The sequence below is a fragment of the Chanos chanos genome, chromosome 12 (genome assembly GCF_902362185.1).
Source record: "Chanos chanos chromosome 12, fChaCha1.1, whole genome shotgun sequence".
NCBI lineage: Eukaryota > Metazoa > Chordata > Actinopteri > Gonorynchiformes > Chanidae > Chanos > Chanos chanos.
The window spans coordinates 19416951-19434450 of NC_044506.1; the positions used below are offsets into that span (position 1 = coordinate 19416951).

A 17500-nucleotide genomic window follows, 5' to 3' on the forward strand; every position below is an offset into this window, starting at 1 on the left:
TGGTGCGTGTGTGTGTGCGTGTGTGTCTCACAGTAAGTCTCAGGGTGTCCGTGTATGTGGGGGTGCCAGGCAGGCCCCAGGGCCCATCAGCCAGGGAGAGAACGGTCAAACACACGTCCACAAACAGCAAGAGCACAAAGGGGATCACAGAGGACGGTCCCTGTGATACACAACCCAGAGTAAACACCCATTAAACACAGATACAAAACCCAGAGTAAACACCCATTAAACACAGATACACAACCCAGAGTAAACACCCATTAAACACAGATACACAACCCAGAGTAAACACCCATTAAACACAGATACACAACCCAGAGTAAACACCCATTAAACACAGATACACAACCCAGAGATAACACACATTAAACACAGATACAACACCCAGATTAAACACCCATTAAACACAGATACACAACCCAGAGATAACACCCGCCAAACACAGATACAAAAGCCAGAGTAAACACCCATTAAACACAGATACAAAACCCAGATTAAACACCCATTAAACACAGATACAACACCCAGATTAAACACCCATTAAACACAGATACAAAACCCAGAGTAAACACCCATTAAACACAGATGCAAAACCCAGATTAAACACCCATTAAACACAGATACACAACCCAGATTAAACACCCATTAAACACAGATACACAACCCAGAGTAAACACCCATTAAACACAGATACACAACCCAGAGATAACACACATTAAACACCCATTAATAATACACATTACACACACAGAGAAAACACCCATTAAACACACGTTAATAATACTCATTAAAACAGACAGAGAAAACAGACATTAAACACACAGTAATAATATGTATTAAACACACAATAATACACAATAAACACAGAAATGATACACATTAAACACGCAGTAATAATACATGTTAAACACACAGTGATAATTCACAGAGAAGACATGCATTAACCACACTGGCAAACACAGGCTGAGCACTCAGAAATACATATTAAACACATTATTAAATGTACAAATGAAGTAGATCAGAGCAGACTGGCTAGTGCTATTCAAAGACTTAAGTTATGTGTGATATACTGTTATATAATGTCTGGTCTTTAGATGGTTCTAGAAGCCCAACAGTACACGTGGCTCTTATCCCTGGAATAAGATCAAACTTTGCTATTTGAAAACCTTAAGACTGGAGGCTCACTGTTACTTAAAAATGTTTTTATTGAACTGTTCCTGCATATACTCAGGCGTTGTAAAGGTGTGTGTGCGTGTGTGCGCGTGCGTGTGTGTTTGAGTGTGTGTGTGTGTGTGTGTGTGTGTGTGTGTGTGTATGTGTGTGTGTGTGTGTGCGTGTGTGTTTTAGAGTGTGTACGATGTGTGTGTGTGTGTGTGTGTGTGTGTGTGAGAGAGAGTGAGTGTGTGTGTGTGCGTGTGCGTTTGAGTGTGTGTATGTGTGTGTGTGTGTGCGGGTATGTGTTTGAGTGTGTGTGTGTATGTGTGTGTATGTGTGCGTGCGTGTGTGTATGTGTGTATGTGTATGTGTGCATGTGTGTGTGTGTGTGTGTGTGTGTGTGTGTGTGTGTGTGTGTGTGAGTGAATGTGTGGTTTGGACGGACTGTGAGCATTCCATGTTTGACCACATCCATAAATATTGAGACAAGTTCTCTTTCTGAATGCTTCGTATTGTGGGTATGTATTGGTGTTGGGAGCTAAGCTCAGAATCATCTGAGGTACATGGATACACAGACACACACAGACACACACACACACACACACGCACATCCAAACCGAGACTCCGTCAAAATAGTCGCAACAGGGAAAAGATTTCCTTCTCTGCAATGAATCCTGTTCAAACTGAATTCTGCACACTGATTCGCCAATCAGTCCTGCCAATCAATTTATTAAAAGTCCTGCCTAAACGATGCATACAGAAAAGAGATTGTGGCTTTATGAAAACTGTGTTGATGTTAATTTGATACAATAGCCTCCAATGACTCATGTAGTTATAAATTAGCGTGTAATAGTGCACTGGCCATGTTTGGGAGGGTTTTTTTTGTTTTTTGTTTTTTTTCATTTTTATGTTTAGACACAACTACACAACTAACCATCCCAGCAATACAAATGTAGAATCTCTAAACAACGTTTATTAAATAAACCATTATCTACTGTAACTAAACAATAATCAAGTGAACAAACAGCGTTTAAACCCAGTACACTCTCGTTTTATTTATCTGAGATAATAAGGGGGTGATGTAGCTAAACTATTTTCATCTCTTTAGATTTTCTTTGGAGTACTGAAACTGACATCACTGAGAGAAAAAAAAGAGTTTGGCTGAGAGTTTCTATTCAGAGTTCAGACCAAGGTATTACTGGCCTTAGTTCACATTTCATCTTAATTCATACTTCCCGTTTTTTAATTTATCAGCTTACAGTTACTCTATAAATTAATCTCTGTATTTGGAAATATCCTCAAATAATGGAACTGCACCCACCTTGTGCCGAGCAAAGAGGACAAATCCACATGAGACAGACATGAGGAACAGCATCAGGAAACTGGAGCTGACATCAACTACAATAAATAACCCAAAAAAACCAAACCAAACCAAAACAAAACAAAAACAGATTGGATCACACACAGAGAAAGAACTAAACTACAACATCAGCAGAGAACAGAAATCTGCTGTTATGTCTTGTCTGAGGGAGAGAGGTGCGTATCGATTGCAGGTGGATTAATAGAGGACTAAAGGACATAATTTAATAACTGTCAAACATTTGATTCAGGTGGAATAGTTTGGACATAATTTAATCACTGTCAAACATTTCATTCAAGTTGAACAGTTTGATTGGACGAGCTGTTTCTGCCATTCAGAATGTTGAGGTTCAAATAAATGTTTATTGTGGTAGTGGGGCAAATTTCCAAATAGTTGGTGCGAGAAGTTGTGAAAACTGCTATCTAATATTGTTATCAGGGTGTTAACTGGCAGGGTTGGAATGTTAATACTCACAGATGTGCTGTCCACGGGTCATGTTTTGGGTGGTACTGACGCTGAATGGTTCTTTCCCTCTGATCAACGCAACAGTTAGATCCACGGCAACCATCAGGATACTCACCTACACACGAGTTTAATTAATTACATATAATCATGAAGTGGGAATTAACATACCAATTAACATACCAATTAGAATCAGAACTGAAATGAAAGAGCATGGAGAGTGTAAGAGAGAGAGAGAAAGGTGTGTGTGTATGTGTATGTGTGTGTGTGTGTGTGTGTGCCTGTAGAGGTGTATTCTGGCAACAGGTGTGTTTTGATTTTGCTATTCAAGCCAAAACAAATAGAGCAAGTTACACAAGAACAGAAATTCTTTTAGTAAATCCTGTAAAACTGTAAATTACATAACACACACACACACATACACAGGGGTCTCTCGCCTCAGCTTGTTATATCTGAGGTATTTTTCAGTGAGATTTTGCTGACGGGGAGTTTCCGGTGGGTTTGGCTAGGCATGAAGACGGACATGCTCATTAAGTCCTGAGAGAGAGATGCTTCTGTGTGTGTGTGTGTGTGTGTGTGTGTGTGTATGTGTGTGTGTGTCGCCAAAGAAAGAAAAAATCTAAATCTTAAGCTCAACGATCATCATTTTTGTCTCTTAGCAGGCCTCAGTAGGAAACACAGAGTAGGAGACACAGACACAGACTGAGAGAGAGAGAGAGATCCATGGTGTGGACAGTGGTATTCCGTTACTATAACTTAACTTGCTTTAATATCCAAAGTTTGTCCGTGACGTTCCCAGCCTTTGTTAACATACCACACTGATAGTTTTCTGACTGATCGATTGATTTGATTGGATTTTTTTTATTACTATTGATCTTTGGGTCAGATTGATCAAATAAATGTCCTAATGAATTCATGTATGTGCACATCAGTCATGTTATAGAACAGAACATCAAAATGGCTGCCCCACCACCAGTCCTCTCATCTCTCTCTCTCTCTCTCTCTCTCTCTCTCTCTCTCATATCTCTCTCTCTCACTCATCTCTCTCTCACTTTCATTTATTACCAACATTGCCAGCGCACAAAATGGCTGCCAGCTCTCCTTACTCTGTGGGTCATATCTCTAATCCACTCCAAAACACTACCTCATTCTCAGTTTCTTCAAATACGCTCAGAAGATAGACTCCCTCTAACATGGTACTTCCAACATGAACCAGGAAGAGCCAAAACACGACAAAGCATCTAGCATTACAAAGTTGTTTTGAACCAGCTCTAGCAATGCAAAATTGTGTTTGCGTGTGCAGATGTAGGCTTTACCAGGTAGTAGATGGCGAAGGCGCGGGTCGCCGTGGTAACATGGCAGAAGAGGGTGCGTGTTCCAGACATGGTTCTCAGTGCCATATTTTCATATACTGACCCAGCACACATAGACTACACGGATTCAAGAGGCGGACACACCAATACACTTCCTGACAATGAAAAACATACATGCGCAGTCACATTTGCAGAAGCCACCCAGATGTATACACACACACACACACACACACACACATATGCACGCACACACACACACTGGTAACCACATATTTCCTGTTGCTATCTCATCCTGCGTTTGCAACTTGTCACACTGAGCAGAACCACCTGCACATACAACAAACATGACAACAGATACACAAACACACACACACATACACACAAACACACACACACACACATACACACAGAAAATCAGGGCTAAATAAATAGAAAAAAGCATGTAAACAGAAAAAAGCATGTCAATCTCATTTTATTGATGGAGAAATAAGGCAGATATAAAGCAACTAGACAACGTTGCGGCTGAAATCATATTATTTTGATCATTTATTATGACTCTGTCTTAAAATTAACAAACAAACAAACAAAAAAACCCAAAACAACAACCCCCCCCCCCCCCCCCCCCAAAAGAAACGTTTTACACCATTCTGTCAGTTTTCACACCCGTTTGAATCAGCGTTCTTTTACCGCAACTTGTGGCAATTACGGTATTCAAGATCAAATCTGTAACAATTCTGTAAAGTGAGAGGAGATTGAGAAGAGCTGACACTGTTTTTTAAACTCTCCCCTTCAGCCTTCATTGTTTATCCTGCTGATTGTGTTAGTGAAGTAGCACTGCTTTTACAGCGAAAAAATAAAAAGCCTGTGGACGCTTTTCATGTGTAAAACACACCGACATTATCAATAAAACTGCAGGTGTGAATGTTGTTTTTTTTTCCAGGATTGCGATTCAGGGCTTGTGTGAGAGTTAGGCTGTTATTCTTTACTGTTATTACAATGAGAGTGTATGGGGGGGGGGGGTCTCTCTCTCTCTCTCTCTCTCTCTCTTTCCCTCTTTCTTTCCCTCTCTCCCTCTTTCTCTGTCTCTCTGTGTTTGGGGAACCGCTGTGAAATATTCTCATGTTACCAGTCGGACTCCAATTTCCTCAAAATATCTCAGTCTTTGTTTAAATTAGAAATCCAACATTAATGAATATCACAGTCATTGTTTAAATTAGAAATCCCAAATGAAGAAAAGTGCTTAGATTAACACTCAGGAACATGAAGATATATTTTTACTAAAACACACATTCTGACTCAACCTTTCCAAATTCGCATTAAAGTCAAACTTCAGATTAAAAATTATCGAGAGGAAGTGGTCAGAAGCAGAACAGGAAGTTGTGTCAGTGTGGGCAGATGTGTGAGAGTGTGAGTGTGAGTGTGAGAGAGAGAGAGAGAAAGAGAGAGAGAGAGAGAAAGAGAAAGAGAGAGAGAGGGAGGGAGGAAGATATGCAACACACCACACATTTGAGACTTGTGTGCTTGTTTGTACATTAACACATTTTTAACAGTCTACACTTCTACAAGGTTAGAGTGAAAATGCTACGAGACAAGGACCGTCACGTTAGCGTGTCAGTAAAATGCCCTTGACCCCAGCGTCTGTGAACTCCTGAGTCAAAGACCGCAAGCCTCATCCGTGACCATTTATAACCCGTCTCTCAGAACAGGGGCCCAAACGCAGGCGGGCTGAGTCATAATATTATATTTACTTCTTTTCTTCCCTTCTTCTGTCTTCATATTTCACAAGAACACCCCACAGAAGTGCTCACCAGCAGAATCTGTAATCTCTCTCCACCATTTCCCTAATTCTGCGAGAGTTCAGCGAACTTGACCTCCGCGTTTCTTCACTTAGTTATGTTGTTACGCCGTGATGATTTGAAGGTAGAGAAATATATGTATTGCATTTTTTTTTTTTTCAAATTCCGTTAAGCACCTGTACCGTTTGTTCTCTTCAGCTCAGTCTCCTTCTGTGGTGAGGCGTGTTACCAGATACAGAAATACTCAAATCAAATACGTCACGCATTAGTCAGAATGTGGTCTAAGATTTAATAGTTTCATCTCACATTAAACTCATCAGTGTTATGTAATCATGGCAGTCAGTGGCTCAGGCCAGGTCTGGAGTTAAGAGGTGAGTGTGTGGATGTGTGTGTGTGTGTGTGTGTGTGTGTGTGTACATCCAACTAATGACACTCCTGTTTTATCTTCCAACCAACAAACACACATTCACATTTGTCCACTCACACAACATACAGAAAGACCTTTATGGTGTAAACTGTGAGACATTCCCAAGAATTTTCTCTCAGTTCCTAAAATACTTCTCTCTCTGTCATATAACTACACACACACACACACACACACACACACACACACACACTCATTCACTCACACACATAGTGGGGGTGTGTGTGTTTGCAGTGTCACAGAGGCAGGCGGAGACTGTGCTATAGTATAGAGTTTAATATAGCAGCAGGTCGGGAAACACAGGGTGGGTCTGTTTCCTTCTCCATGCCTCAATTTCATCCCTCTCTGAATGGCTCATTAAGACCACTGTTTAACCAGAGGCATTTGACTGCTACTACCCATGTGTGCCTTGGTCATGAAACCTTCAGGACCAGTAAAGAGACCTCCGTTTATGTTAGGCAGACGAATATTAGCGAAACAAATTCATATCGAATTACGGCTGAAGAGTGCATGCCTGAAAAAAAAAAAAAAAGCTGAATTTATATAGACTAAGGGAGATGACTGTTGGGCGACACAGAGGTGCAGTGGGTAGCCTCACAGCAAGAGGGTCCCGGGTTCGAATCCCCGGCTAGGCGGTCAGGGTCCTTTCTGTGTGGAGTTTGCATGTTCTCCCCGTGTCTGCGTGGGTTTCCTCCGGGAGTTCCGCTTTCCTCCCACAGTCCAAAGACATGCAGGTTAGGTGAATTGGAGGTATGAATGTGAGTGTGTTTGTCTGTGTGCCCTGTGACGGACTGGCGGCCTGTCCTGTTTCCCTCCCTTTTCGTCCAGTGAGCGCTGGGATGGGCTCTGGCACCCCCCGCGACCCCAACTGGGATAAGCGGCTTCGTGAGTGAGTGATATGACAGTGTTTGATGAAGCACTGTGATAGTTATCTTATTTCTATAGAGTAAGTGAGATGACAGTGTTTGATGAAGCACTGTGATAGTTATCTTATTTCTATAGAGTGAGTGAGATGACAGTGTTTGATGAAACACTGTGATATTATCTTATTTCTATAGAGTGAGTGAGATGACAGTGTTTGATGAAGCACTGTGATAGGCTCAGAGTTCACATTCTTCAGGTTAGCATCGGGCTATGACACGCTGACGCCCATGCATTTCCGCCGTGTCTTTCGCGTTTGGTCAGCTCTCATTTTAATGTTTAACACTCTCTCGGAGGTCGAGGAGTCAGGAAACTGGACACCAACTTTATCAACTCCTCTATTTACATTTTAAATCCACTCATCTCTCCTGTTGTTAGAAGACCACGTTTTAACTGCTCTTTGGAATGACACAAAACTGTCACTAAAATAAGACAAACAGCGAGTGGGAGATTTGATCTTCACTGTTGGAACGAGGAGACCATCCTTGTCCAGGCGCAGTCTGGAAGGCCAAAGTCTATTCATGGAAAAGGACTGAACATCAAATCATGAATAATTTACCTTAAAAAATAACTATGTGATTGTTCATTGTAACACGTAGTGAGCAGAATAAATTAAATGTGCTCCAAAAGAGCAGGAAAAAAAGTTACTGCATAATCACAAACGTCCAGTTGTTGCAAAGTGGAAAATTTTCAGTACATTTTAAATGCAAATACCTCTGAGTGGGTCAGATATGTCTCAGCACAGCAGAGCGAGGCATTAGAGAGGAAGAGAGAGAGAGAGAGAGAGAAAGAAAGAGAGAGAGAGAGAGAGAGAGAGAGGTGACCTAGTGAAACAGCGCCCTCTAGAGGTAGGTGTCACGAACTGACTGAATGTTTGCAGAGTTAATGTATGTCACAAACGCAGAGGGAGAGATCAGAAGAGCACTTTAATGGAGACTGCATGTCACATGTTGCCAATACATCACCAGAACTGAATACCCACATATAGAAAGACCTCAACGACCGTACAGGTTCCCCGTCAGTCAGTGGTGCTGTTCCTAACCCACAAAAAAAAAAAAAACCCACAGAGTAACAACTTCAGACAAAAACAAATTGTCTGTCTTACTCTCCATTACAAACACCTGTGACCATAAACTCTCTCTGCATTTCAGTCACATCTGTTTCTCAAAGACACACACACACACACACACACACGTGTTACCTGCTCCTCTCAGAAGTGTATGGGGGAAAAGTCACATGGGAAGACGGAGTCCGCCTCGCTGACTCGGACTGGCTGACTTGCCGGTGCTTCCTCAAACTCTGCCTTGATGTTGGAGAGCAAGGGGTCGTGGGTCGGTTTCGGCAGGCTGGTGGGGGGGTGAAGGGTATTTCGAGGGGGTCTCTGGACTTGAATGTAGTGTTGAGGGGGCAGTATAGGGGGGTAGAGGTTTTCGTGACTCTGTGCTGAGAATTGGGGACGGAATAACGACTGGGAAAAAGGACCAGACTGCGCACACACCTCACTGGCCCGAGGGTACGCCTGGAACGCTACACACACACACACACACACACACACACACACACACACACACACAACACACACACTAATCAACTATTCAGTTCCAAAACACATACAGGAACATTCAGAACACGCACTACCGGTTCTAAAATCTGAGGGCATCTCTTCCTAACAGATATATACAGACTCAACTCTTTTGGGATTAGATTATCTTGTCTTAGCCTGATGTAAAGTCATCATAGTTCAGCAAAAAATATCCCTGCAGTCACTTCCTACCGCTCAAGATGACTCAGTTCCCCTGAATCTGAATGTGTCAATCAGTGATTTCAGTTCCAAATTTTAGATAAACTGGTGTCACTCCAGCACCCGTGCCAGCGTGTATGCCCGCCTCTCTCACCGTGGACTCCTGGCTGCAGCAGGATCTGACTGCCATTCTGAGAGTGCAGGTAGGCGTGGCCGCCGTTGTTGTAAGCCAGAAGGCCGCTATTGGCTCCCGTGCCGAACGGCAGGTAGGAGGGCCCGCCCCCCTCGGCCGGGCCGGGGGTGAGGTAGGGAGAGGGCGTTAGGTAAGAGAGGCGGGAGAACGGAGGCAGGAGGGTGTTGTTTTGTTGGGGCAGGAGACTGCTGGGTTGCTGGGGCAGTAGCGTGTTGGACTGCTGGCCGAGGAGAGGGTTGTTTTGTTGGGGCAGGAGACTGGTGCTCGTCTGGGGGTAAGCGCTGAGTTGGTAAGGCAGACCGCTCCCCTGGGGGGCGGAGGTGACGTAGTCCAGCTTTACTGCCGAGCTCATACCGTCAAAATCAAACCTGCAAAGCACATCACTGTAACATTACAGGCACATCTGCAACCCGTCACACCAGCGTGACATTCACAGGGCTCCGCTACGGACAGCTCTGTCTGAATAAACGGCAAGATCACAGTGTGTACATCCATTCCCAGCCTTAAAGCAGAGTCCATCTGTTATAACGATGGGTTTTTAGTGTTGGGCTAGAACCAAAAGGCAATGATGCAAACTAATGAGGCTTAAATGGATTGGAAAAGTTATCCATATTAAAATAATATTAATCATGACCAGTTATTAATATGAATGATATTGATATCTTATTAATGTCTTTCTTTACCATTAAAAAAAAACAAAAAAAAAAACATGCTAGACCTCTGTCTCACTCTGAAACCCGCTTACAGAATCCACACTGTAAGATTCTCTGACAGTTTACTGAATGAGTCAGTGCAGAAAGGGACATGTGTCCTGTAAAAACACAGACCTATTTCTCACTCTACTGTTCCCTCAGCCTACTCACCCTGTGTCGCTGGGTGTGGTCGGGGTGTGTGCGTCTCTGGCGTTGGGCTCGGCCTGTTGGGGCGTGTCCAGCAGGAGGGAGAGTGTGTGTGTGGGGTGGCTGTAAGTGGTGAGGAGGGGGAGGGAGGCCCGTCGGAGGGGGGGTGGGCTCGACATGACCAGGGGCATGTACTCCACCGCGCTCCTCTGAGACACACACTGCTGCTGCTGCCCCACGTCCACACAGCCCATGTCTCCAACACACACACACACACACACACACACACACACAGAGACGCAAACACACGCGGACACACGCACACACACAAACACATACACACGCACACAGAGACGCACACACACGGACACACACACACACACAGATGCACACACACACGGACACACGCACACACACAGATGTACACACACACGGACACACGCACACACACACACGCACGCACACACACGGACACACACACACAGACGCACGCACACACGGACACACGCACACACACAAACACATACACACGCACGCACACACACAGAGACGCGCACACACACGGACACGCACACATACACAGACATGCACACACACACAGACATGCACACACACACAGACATGCACACACACACACAGAGACACACACACACAGAGACACACACACACACATGCACACGTGCACACACACACACGCACACGTGCACACACACACACACACACACACACGGAGATGCACACGCACGCACACGCACGCACACAGAGACGCACACACACACACAGACGCACACACACGGGCACACGCACACACAGACATGCGCGCACACACACACACACACACACACACAAACACTCGGACACGCACACAGACACACATATATACAAACACATATGGACACACACGGACAAACACACAGACACGCACACACACACACGCACAGACACAAGCAATATACCCTCAGAAGTATGCATACAGTACAACTTAAATATATTTAGACAAAAAACAAGAACACAAACACAAACCTCTGTGCATGTGTGTTTGTGTTTTACCTATTGGGCTGGTGGAGCATGTGTGTGTGTGTGGTTTACCTACTGGGCTGGTGGAGCGTGTGTGTGTGTGTGTGTGTGTTTGTGGTTTACCTATTGGGCTGGTGGAGCTTGTGAGGAGGGTGCTGTATGGGGGTAGAGTGTTCTCAGGCTGGGGGGGCTGTGCTGCAGCTGAAGCTGAGAAAACATTCGGTCTGTAAACACACACACACACACACACACAGACACGCACACAGACAATACATTTCAGTACTCACAGAGAACTGTACAGTGTTAATGATCATATCATTTCACTACATCTCCCAGTTACAGACTGTCTTTTGTGTCCAGAGCTTGGTTGATATGAGAGGAACTCATATGTACTGTATGTAGGTATATGGAGTATACTGGGCAGATATGAGAGGAACTATGTACTGTATGTAGGTATATGGAGTATATTGGGCAGATATGAGAGGAACTATGTACTGTATGTAGGTATATGGAGTATACTGGGCAGATATGAGAGGAACTATGTACTGTATGTAGGTATATGGAGTGTATTTGGCAGATATGAGAGGAACTATGTACTGTATGTAGGTATATGGAGTATACTGGGCAGATATGAGAGGAACTATGTACTGTATGTAGGTATATGGAGTGTATTTGGCAGATATGAGAGGAACTATGTACTGTATGTAGCTATATGGAGTATATTGGGTAGATATGAGAGGAACTCCTATGCACTGTATGTAGGTAAATGGAGTGTATTGGTAGATATGAGAGGAACTATGTACTGTATGTAGGTATATGGAGTGTATTGGGCAGATATGAGAGGAATTATGTACTGTATGTAGGTATATGGAGTATATTGGGTAGATATGAGAGGAACTATGTACTGTATGTAGGTATATGGAGTGTATTGGGCAGATATGAGAGGAACTATGTACTGTATGTAGGTATATGGAGTATATTGGGTAGATATGAGAGGAACTATGTACTGTATGTAGCTATATGGAGTATATTGGGTAGATATGAGAGGAACTCCTATGTACTGTATGTAGGTAAATGGAGTGTATTGGTAGATATGAGAGGAACTATGTACTGTATGTAGGTATATGGAGTGTATTGGGCAGATATGAGAGGAACTATGTACTGTATGTAGGTATATGGAGTATACTGGGCAGATATGAGAGGAACTATGTACTGTATGTAGGTATATGGAGTGTATTGGGCAGATATGAGAGGAACTATGTACTGTTTGTAGGTAAATGGAGTATATTGGGTAGATATGAGAGGAACTATGCATTGTATGTAGGTAAATGGAGTATATTGGGTCAGTGAAACCTGTTCAGAGGGACGGAGGCTGTGGTTCTGCTGACGTGGCTCTGCGTCACAGACAGTCGTTCCGCTTTCCGCCATTTTGCACGTCTGTTCTGGAACCACACCTAGAGCCCCGTGTAGATAACAAAACGTCCATTCTCTTATCTGTTTGCATTGCTTGGTCATTCAATATTGTCAGGAAGTCATCGGGAATGAGAAAGTAGTAGGAAAAAAAAAAACCCTAAAAAACAACACTAACCATGATCCTCTGGGGCGTGACGCCCACAGCAGCTGCAATCTCTCTCCTCTTCTCTCCATCAGGGTAGTGATCGTCCTGAAACACACGCTCCAGCTCTTCCAGCTGATCTATGCACACACACACACACGCACACACATACAACGTGCATGCGTGCACACACACACACGTACACCAAGGTAACTATTCCTAAGTGTGCTCTAAAACCCCTCTACACACACACTCTCACATATAACCTAAGATGTACTATAAAGCCTTTCTCTCTCTCTCTCTCTCAGGCACACACACACACACACACACACACACACACACACACACGCCACAGCCTCACCTGTGCTGTAGAGCGTGCGTGTTTTCTTTTTGGGAGCGGGCGGCTGTAAGGCTGGGTCAGTGCCGATGGTTTGGAGAGGTGCGTCTGTACTGACAGCAGGCAGGGGCAGCAGCGGGGTCGGCCTGCTGGTGTAGCGGGTGTAGCGACGGGTGGCGTAGACTTGAGTCAGTTTGACCTCCAGCTGCCCTTGGGGGGGCACAGCCTGAGGATCCACAGACGGGCTACCACTGCCGTAGGCGCGTTTCCCCAAGCACAGAGCCCCGGGTTTGGCCGCAGGCTGCGCCAGAGCCGGGGGTAGCGCGGTCGGAGCTTGGTTCTGAGGTAAGTGCTGGGTTTGCATGGGGGGCATTATTGGAGGGTTTGGCGGGAGAGGTGGAGATAATGCAAGATTTTGAGGTAAGGGTGGGAGTTTCGGGGGACATAACCTGAACCCGGTGCTCAAACACTGCTCGACCGACTGTTCACACACCATTACCATATCCACCATGCAGTCCGACTCCGACATCTGTAAAACACAGTCGTCCTTGTCAACCGCCGAAAACAACAAAGCCCCTTTCTCCTCTTTCTCTTTTCCCTCTCCCTCATCGTCCTCTCTCTCTTTCGCGTCTTCGCCTCCCTCTGTCTTTTTCTCCGCCTCGTTCTCCCCTTCTCCATTCTCTCTATCCTTGTCTTTCTCTTCTTCTTCCTCCTCTTCCTCATCTTCGTCTACAACTGCCTCCTCCTCCTCCTCCTCCTCCTCCTCCTCGTCCTGTTTATCAAAATCATCATTTTCCTCTCCTTCTCCCTCTTCCTTTCCTTTCTTCAGAGCACCTCCTCTGAGCAAGGCCTCCTCGTCGTTATCATCAGCGTCTAATATTTTCTCTGTCTCGTTTTCCTCCTCTTCTCCTGTTTCTCTTTCTCTCACTCCTTCAGTCTCCTTGTCTGTGAGGTTGAGTTCCTCTCTTTCCTCCTCAAAGAGAGGACATGGGCTGTCTGTTGTGAAAGTGACACACACACACACACACTTGTCAGAGATTGAGGGAGCCTGGTTAACCTATACAGATGTGTGTGCAATAATATACGCCACAAAAAAAGAGAAAATTTTATCTGCTTCATTATGTGTAATGTTAGTCTAAACCAACACATGACTTTATTTATTTAGTTAGTTTTTCAATTATTTTCCTGTTTTAAATTTTACACTATTTGGGTAACCTCCAAATCTTTTTGTTTTGTAACCTTTTGTTCTGTAAAACTGTTTTTTTTTTTTCCACTTTAGTAGTGTAAAGAAATGAAGGGCTACAACAGGGTGCAGGGAAATAATGAGACAATGTCCATTTGTGGAATGACTCTTTTTACGGCTCCATTTAACACAAACGCACGCATACATACATACATACATACTCAAATTTTGTGCGTATGACTTGTCCGTTAAAGTCTTCCACTCCAATTACCTCCAACCCTTTAGAAGCGAACAATTAATGACTACCCTTTAAATGTCCTCAATAAAACAATTACTGAGAACACTTACAATTACCGGACTGGGGAGAAAATAAAATAATGAGGCAATTTCGGTTAACTTACACACCTAAATACGGAGATATGGAGTCTTCAGACATCTCGTTCCACACGCAAACAGGCTTCGAAATATAACTAGCAATCACAATTAGGTTCTCACCTAATGCCATACAAGATTAACGCGACTGTGCAAATCAGAAAGAAGGCTAATTCGATTATTAACACAAATTAACCTGTCGGGCCAGCGCGTCTCACGTGACAAAAAAAGAGAACGGTTTAAGAGCCAATTAGAGGGTCTTGTCTAATTAACCCACCTGTTCATCTGCGTGTTCACCTTTGCCGTAAAATAGCTGGACGTTCGGCGCTGTCTGTGGAACAGTTCGTTGACTGCGGTGGGCGTAAGACGGAGAGTCGATCTAAACACCATTCCTGCTCACAAGTACCATCCGAACCCAAATTTTAACTACCTTAAACATGGGTTCAAAACTCATGGCATAAGACCAATTCCAGCTAGAGAAAATGACTGTGTAATGACTCACCTGATTCAGGTTATCCACTGATTCCTGAACATGGTGTGCTGGTAATTGGCATTAAGCAAAATTTGTAGTCCAGTGAACGTTCAGAAGGGGAACTGCGAAACTCTGCTCTGTGGAGCCCCTGTTAACAAATTCCCAGTGCACAGAAAAGTGGTGCAGTTTGGAGGCCATATCTATTGATTCATAATAAGCTGAATGTTATAGAATCTTTGCTGTTTTAATATTAATTAAATAATTATTGTTTTTCATGAATCCCCATTTACAGAAATGCAAGCTTTAATGTGTAGTAAGTATAAGATTACTCTTAATTGTGAAACTCATTGCAAGGTGTGAAATGAATGGCATATCACACAAACAGATAAAGAGGAAGTCGCTGTATGGAGAAAGTATTGGTAAAACAAGCGTTGCAATGTAAATGTCAATCTCTGTGATCACACACACACACACACTGTGAACAGTGAACAGTGAATTTGTCCTCTGCATTTAACCCATCCATACACACCAGTAGTGAACACACAACAGACGCAGGAGCAGTGGGCAGGATTCCTCTGCACCCGGGCGGCATTGAGGTTAAGTGCCTTGCCCAAGGGCACACAGCTGTGGTTGTTGGTCCTGGGAACTGAACCGGCAACCCTTCGGTCACGAGCCTGGTTCCCTAACCGGGGCAGTACAAAAAAAGGACAAAATAGGAGACATAGAGTCTTTGTGTTGGGTTAGTAACAGAGAATGCAGATCTTAAACATCTCGTGTTTTAGTTGCACATTCATGAAATGAGTAAAAAAAAAAAAAAAAAAAAAGGAGAGAAAACAGGTCTTGCAGAATGAAAGAGAATTTACTGTAATGTAACACAGGGCTGCTGAATTCAACGTCTCTTTTGTTGTTTGACGTTCAAAAGGATTCTCTTCATGAAAGTGGCATTTCATTCTGTACAAATGTTTGTTTACAACCCATTAAAATTCAAAGCGTATGATCATTTCTGGGCCTGTATGTTGTCTTCTGCTGCTCTTTGCCTTCTCGTCATTTAACTGACAGCACTTGCGAACTGCTGAGGACCCAGGGGATTTGTGGGTTCATGCCCCTGACGACAGTGATTTATCCAGAGGCTGCTCCAGATCTGTGTGACCTCTGACATATGAGATAATCGGGCTAACCCTGCAGTGTTTTAAGTCGTACACATCGCTGTGTGTACAGTCACAATACTGTGATTTATCATTACAGTCCCAATACTGTGATTTATCATCGCAGTCCCAATACTGTGATTTATCATCGCAGTCACAATACTGTGATTTATCATCGCAGTCCCAATACTGTGATTTATCATCACAGTCACAATACTGTGATTTATCATTACAGTCACAATACTGTGATTTATCATCACAGTCCCAATACTGTGATTTATCATCGCAGTCCCAATACTGTGATTTATCATCGCAGTCCCAATACTGTGATTTATCATCGCTGTCACAATACTGTGATTTATCATTACAGTCACAATACTGTGATTTATCATCGCAGTCCCAATACTGTGATTTATCATCGCTGTCACAATACTGTGATTTATCATTACAGTCACAATACTGTGATTTATCATCACAGTCCCAATACTGTGATTTATCATTACAGTCTGCTGAGAGAGAGATGGAGACAATAGAAACATAACCACCAGTTCTATGCCTCAAAAACCTACCCCCGCCCCCTTACACACACACGCGCGCGCGCACAAATCCTCCTCAAATCTAAAACACAGCAGCAAATCTCAATGCATGCACACACACACACACACACACACACACACACACACAGAATTGAGAGAGAAACTGATGGATCTTTGCTGGCTGTGTGATCTGTCGATCTATAAAACAAACATGACATGTTTAGCGATAGAACTGAGCCCAGACTCCTGCACCAGTTGCCCATCCTGCATAAGGCATTAAGGACCTTCACTTCTCTTTAGCCAAACAGGTTGTCGCCGAAAGAAGGAAATCCCTTATTTTTACTGCTGAAACACTGGGAACAGAGAAAGTTCGATCAAAAATCATTTCAGTTCTCTCTATCACACCCTTAGCTTAAACACCCCACTTATCCTATGGACTCTTCCACAGGTTTGTGTAATTTAATGTGCTCTTAGCCCTAAGAGAGAAATACTGGACAGCGCAGTGCAGTTCAGTGCAGCACAGTGACCGTCTCAGACAGTGCTGATGTGAATATGTATCCACCTGGATTTCATGTCTTCTGTTCATTCCATTTCATGCTTATTGGTAATCTGACCATCAGGTCTCTCGAACCGGCCAATAACATGACAGCAGAGGCAGCAGTACCCAATCAGGTCTTTT

General features: G+C 43.7%; 2 protein-coding genes across 2 annotated transcripts in view; both read right to left on the bottom strand.

The window, feature by feature from the left end:
* laptm5 (lysosomal protein transmembrane 5) overlaps positions 1-4364 on the bottom strand; it is a 5942-nt gene extending 1578 nt beyond the window's left edge. The window contains exons 1-4 of the mRNA XM_030789491.1: positions 4294-4364; positions 2990-3095; positions 2477-2553; positions 32-160 (exon numbers count right to left, since the gene is read on the bottom strand). Coding sequence (XP_030645351.1) covers positions 32-160; positions 2477-2553; positions 2990-3095; positions 4294-4362 — 381 coding nt within the window. The 5' untranslated portion in view covers positions 4363-4364. The remainder of the gene's footprint in view (positions 1-31; positions 161-2476; positions 2554-2989; positions 3096-4293) is intronic.
* A 4277-nt stretch (positions 4365-8641) lies between these two features.
* Positions 8642-13642, bottom strand: nobox (NOBOX oogenesis homeobox). Its single transcript, XM_030788560.1, has 6 exons — positions 13138-13642; positions 12810-12916; positions 12610-12675; positions 10229-10434; positions 9334-9733; positions 8642-8899 (listed from the first exon to the last, which is right to left on the bottom strand). Exons 1-6 carry the CDS (start codon positions 13640-13642, stop codon positions 8642-8644), a joined length of 1542 nt encoding a protein of 513 aa, XP_030644420.1.
* Positions 13643-17500: the final 3858 nt, after the last annotated feature.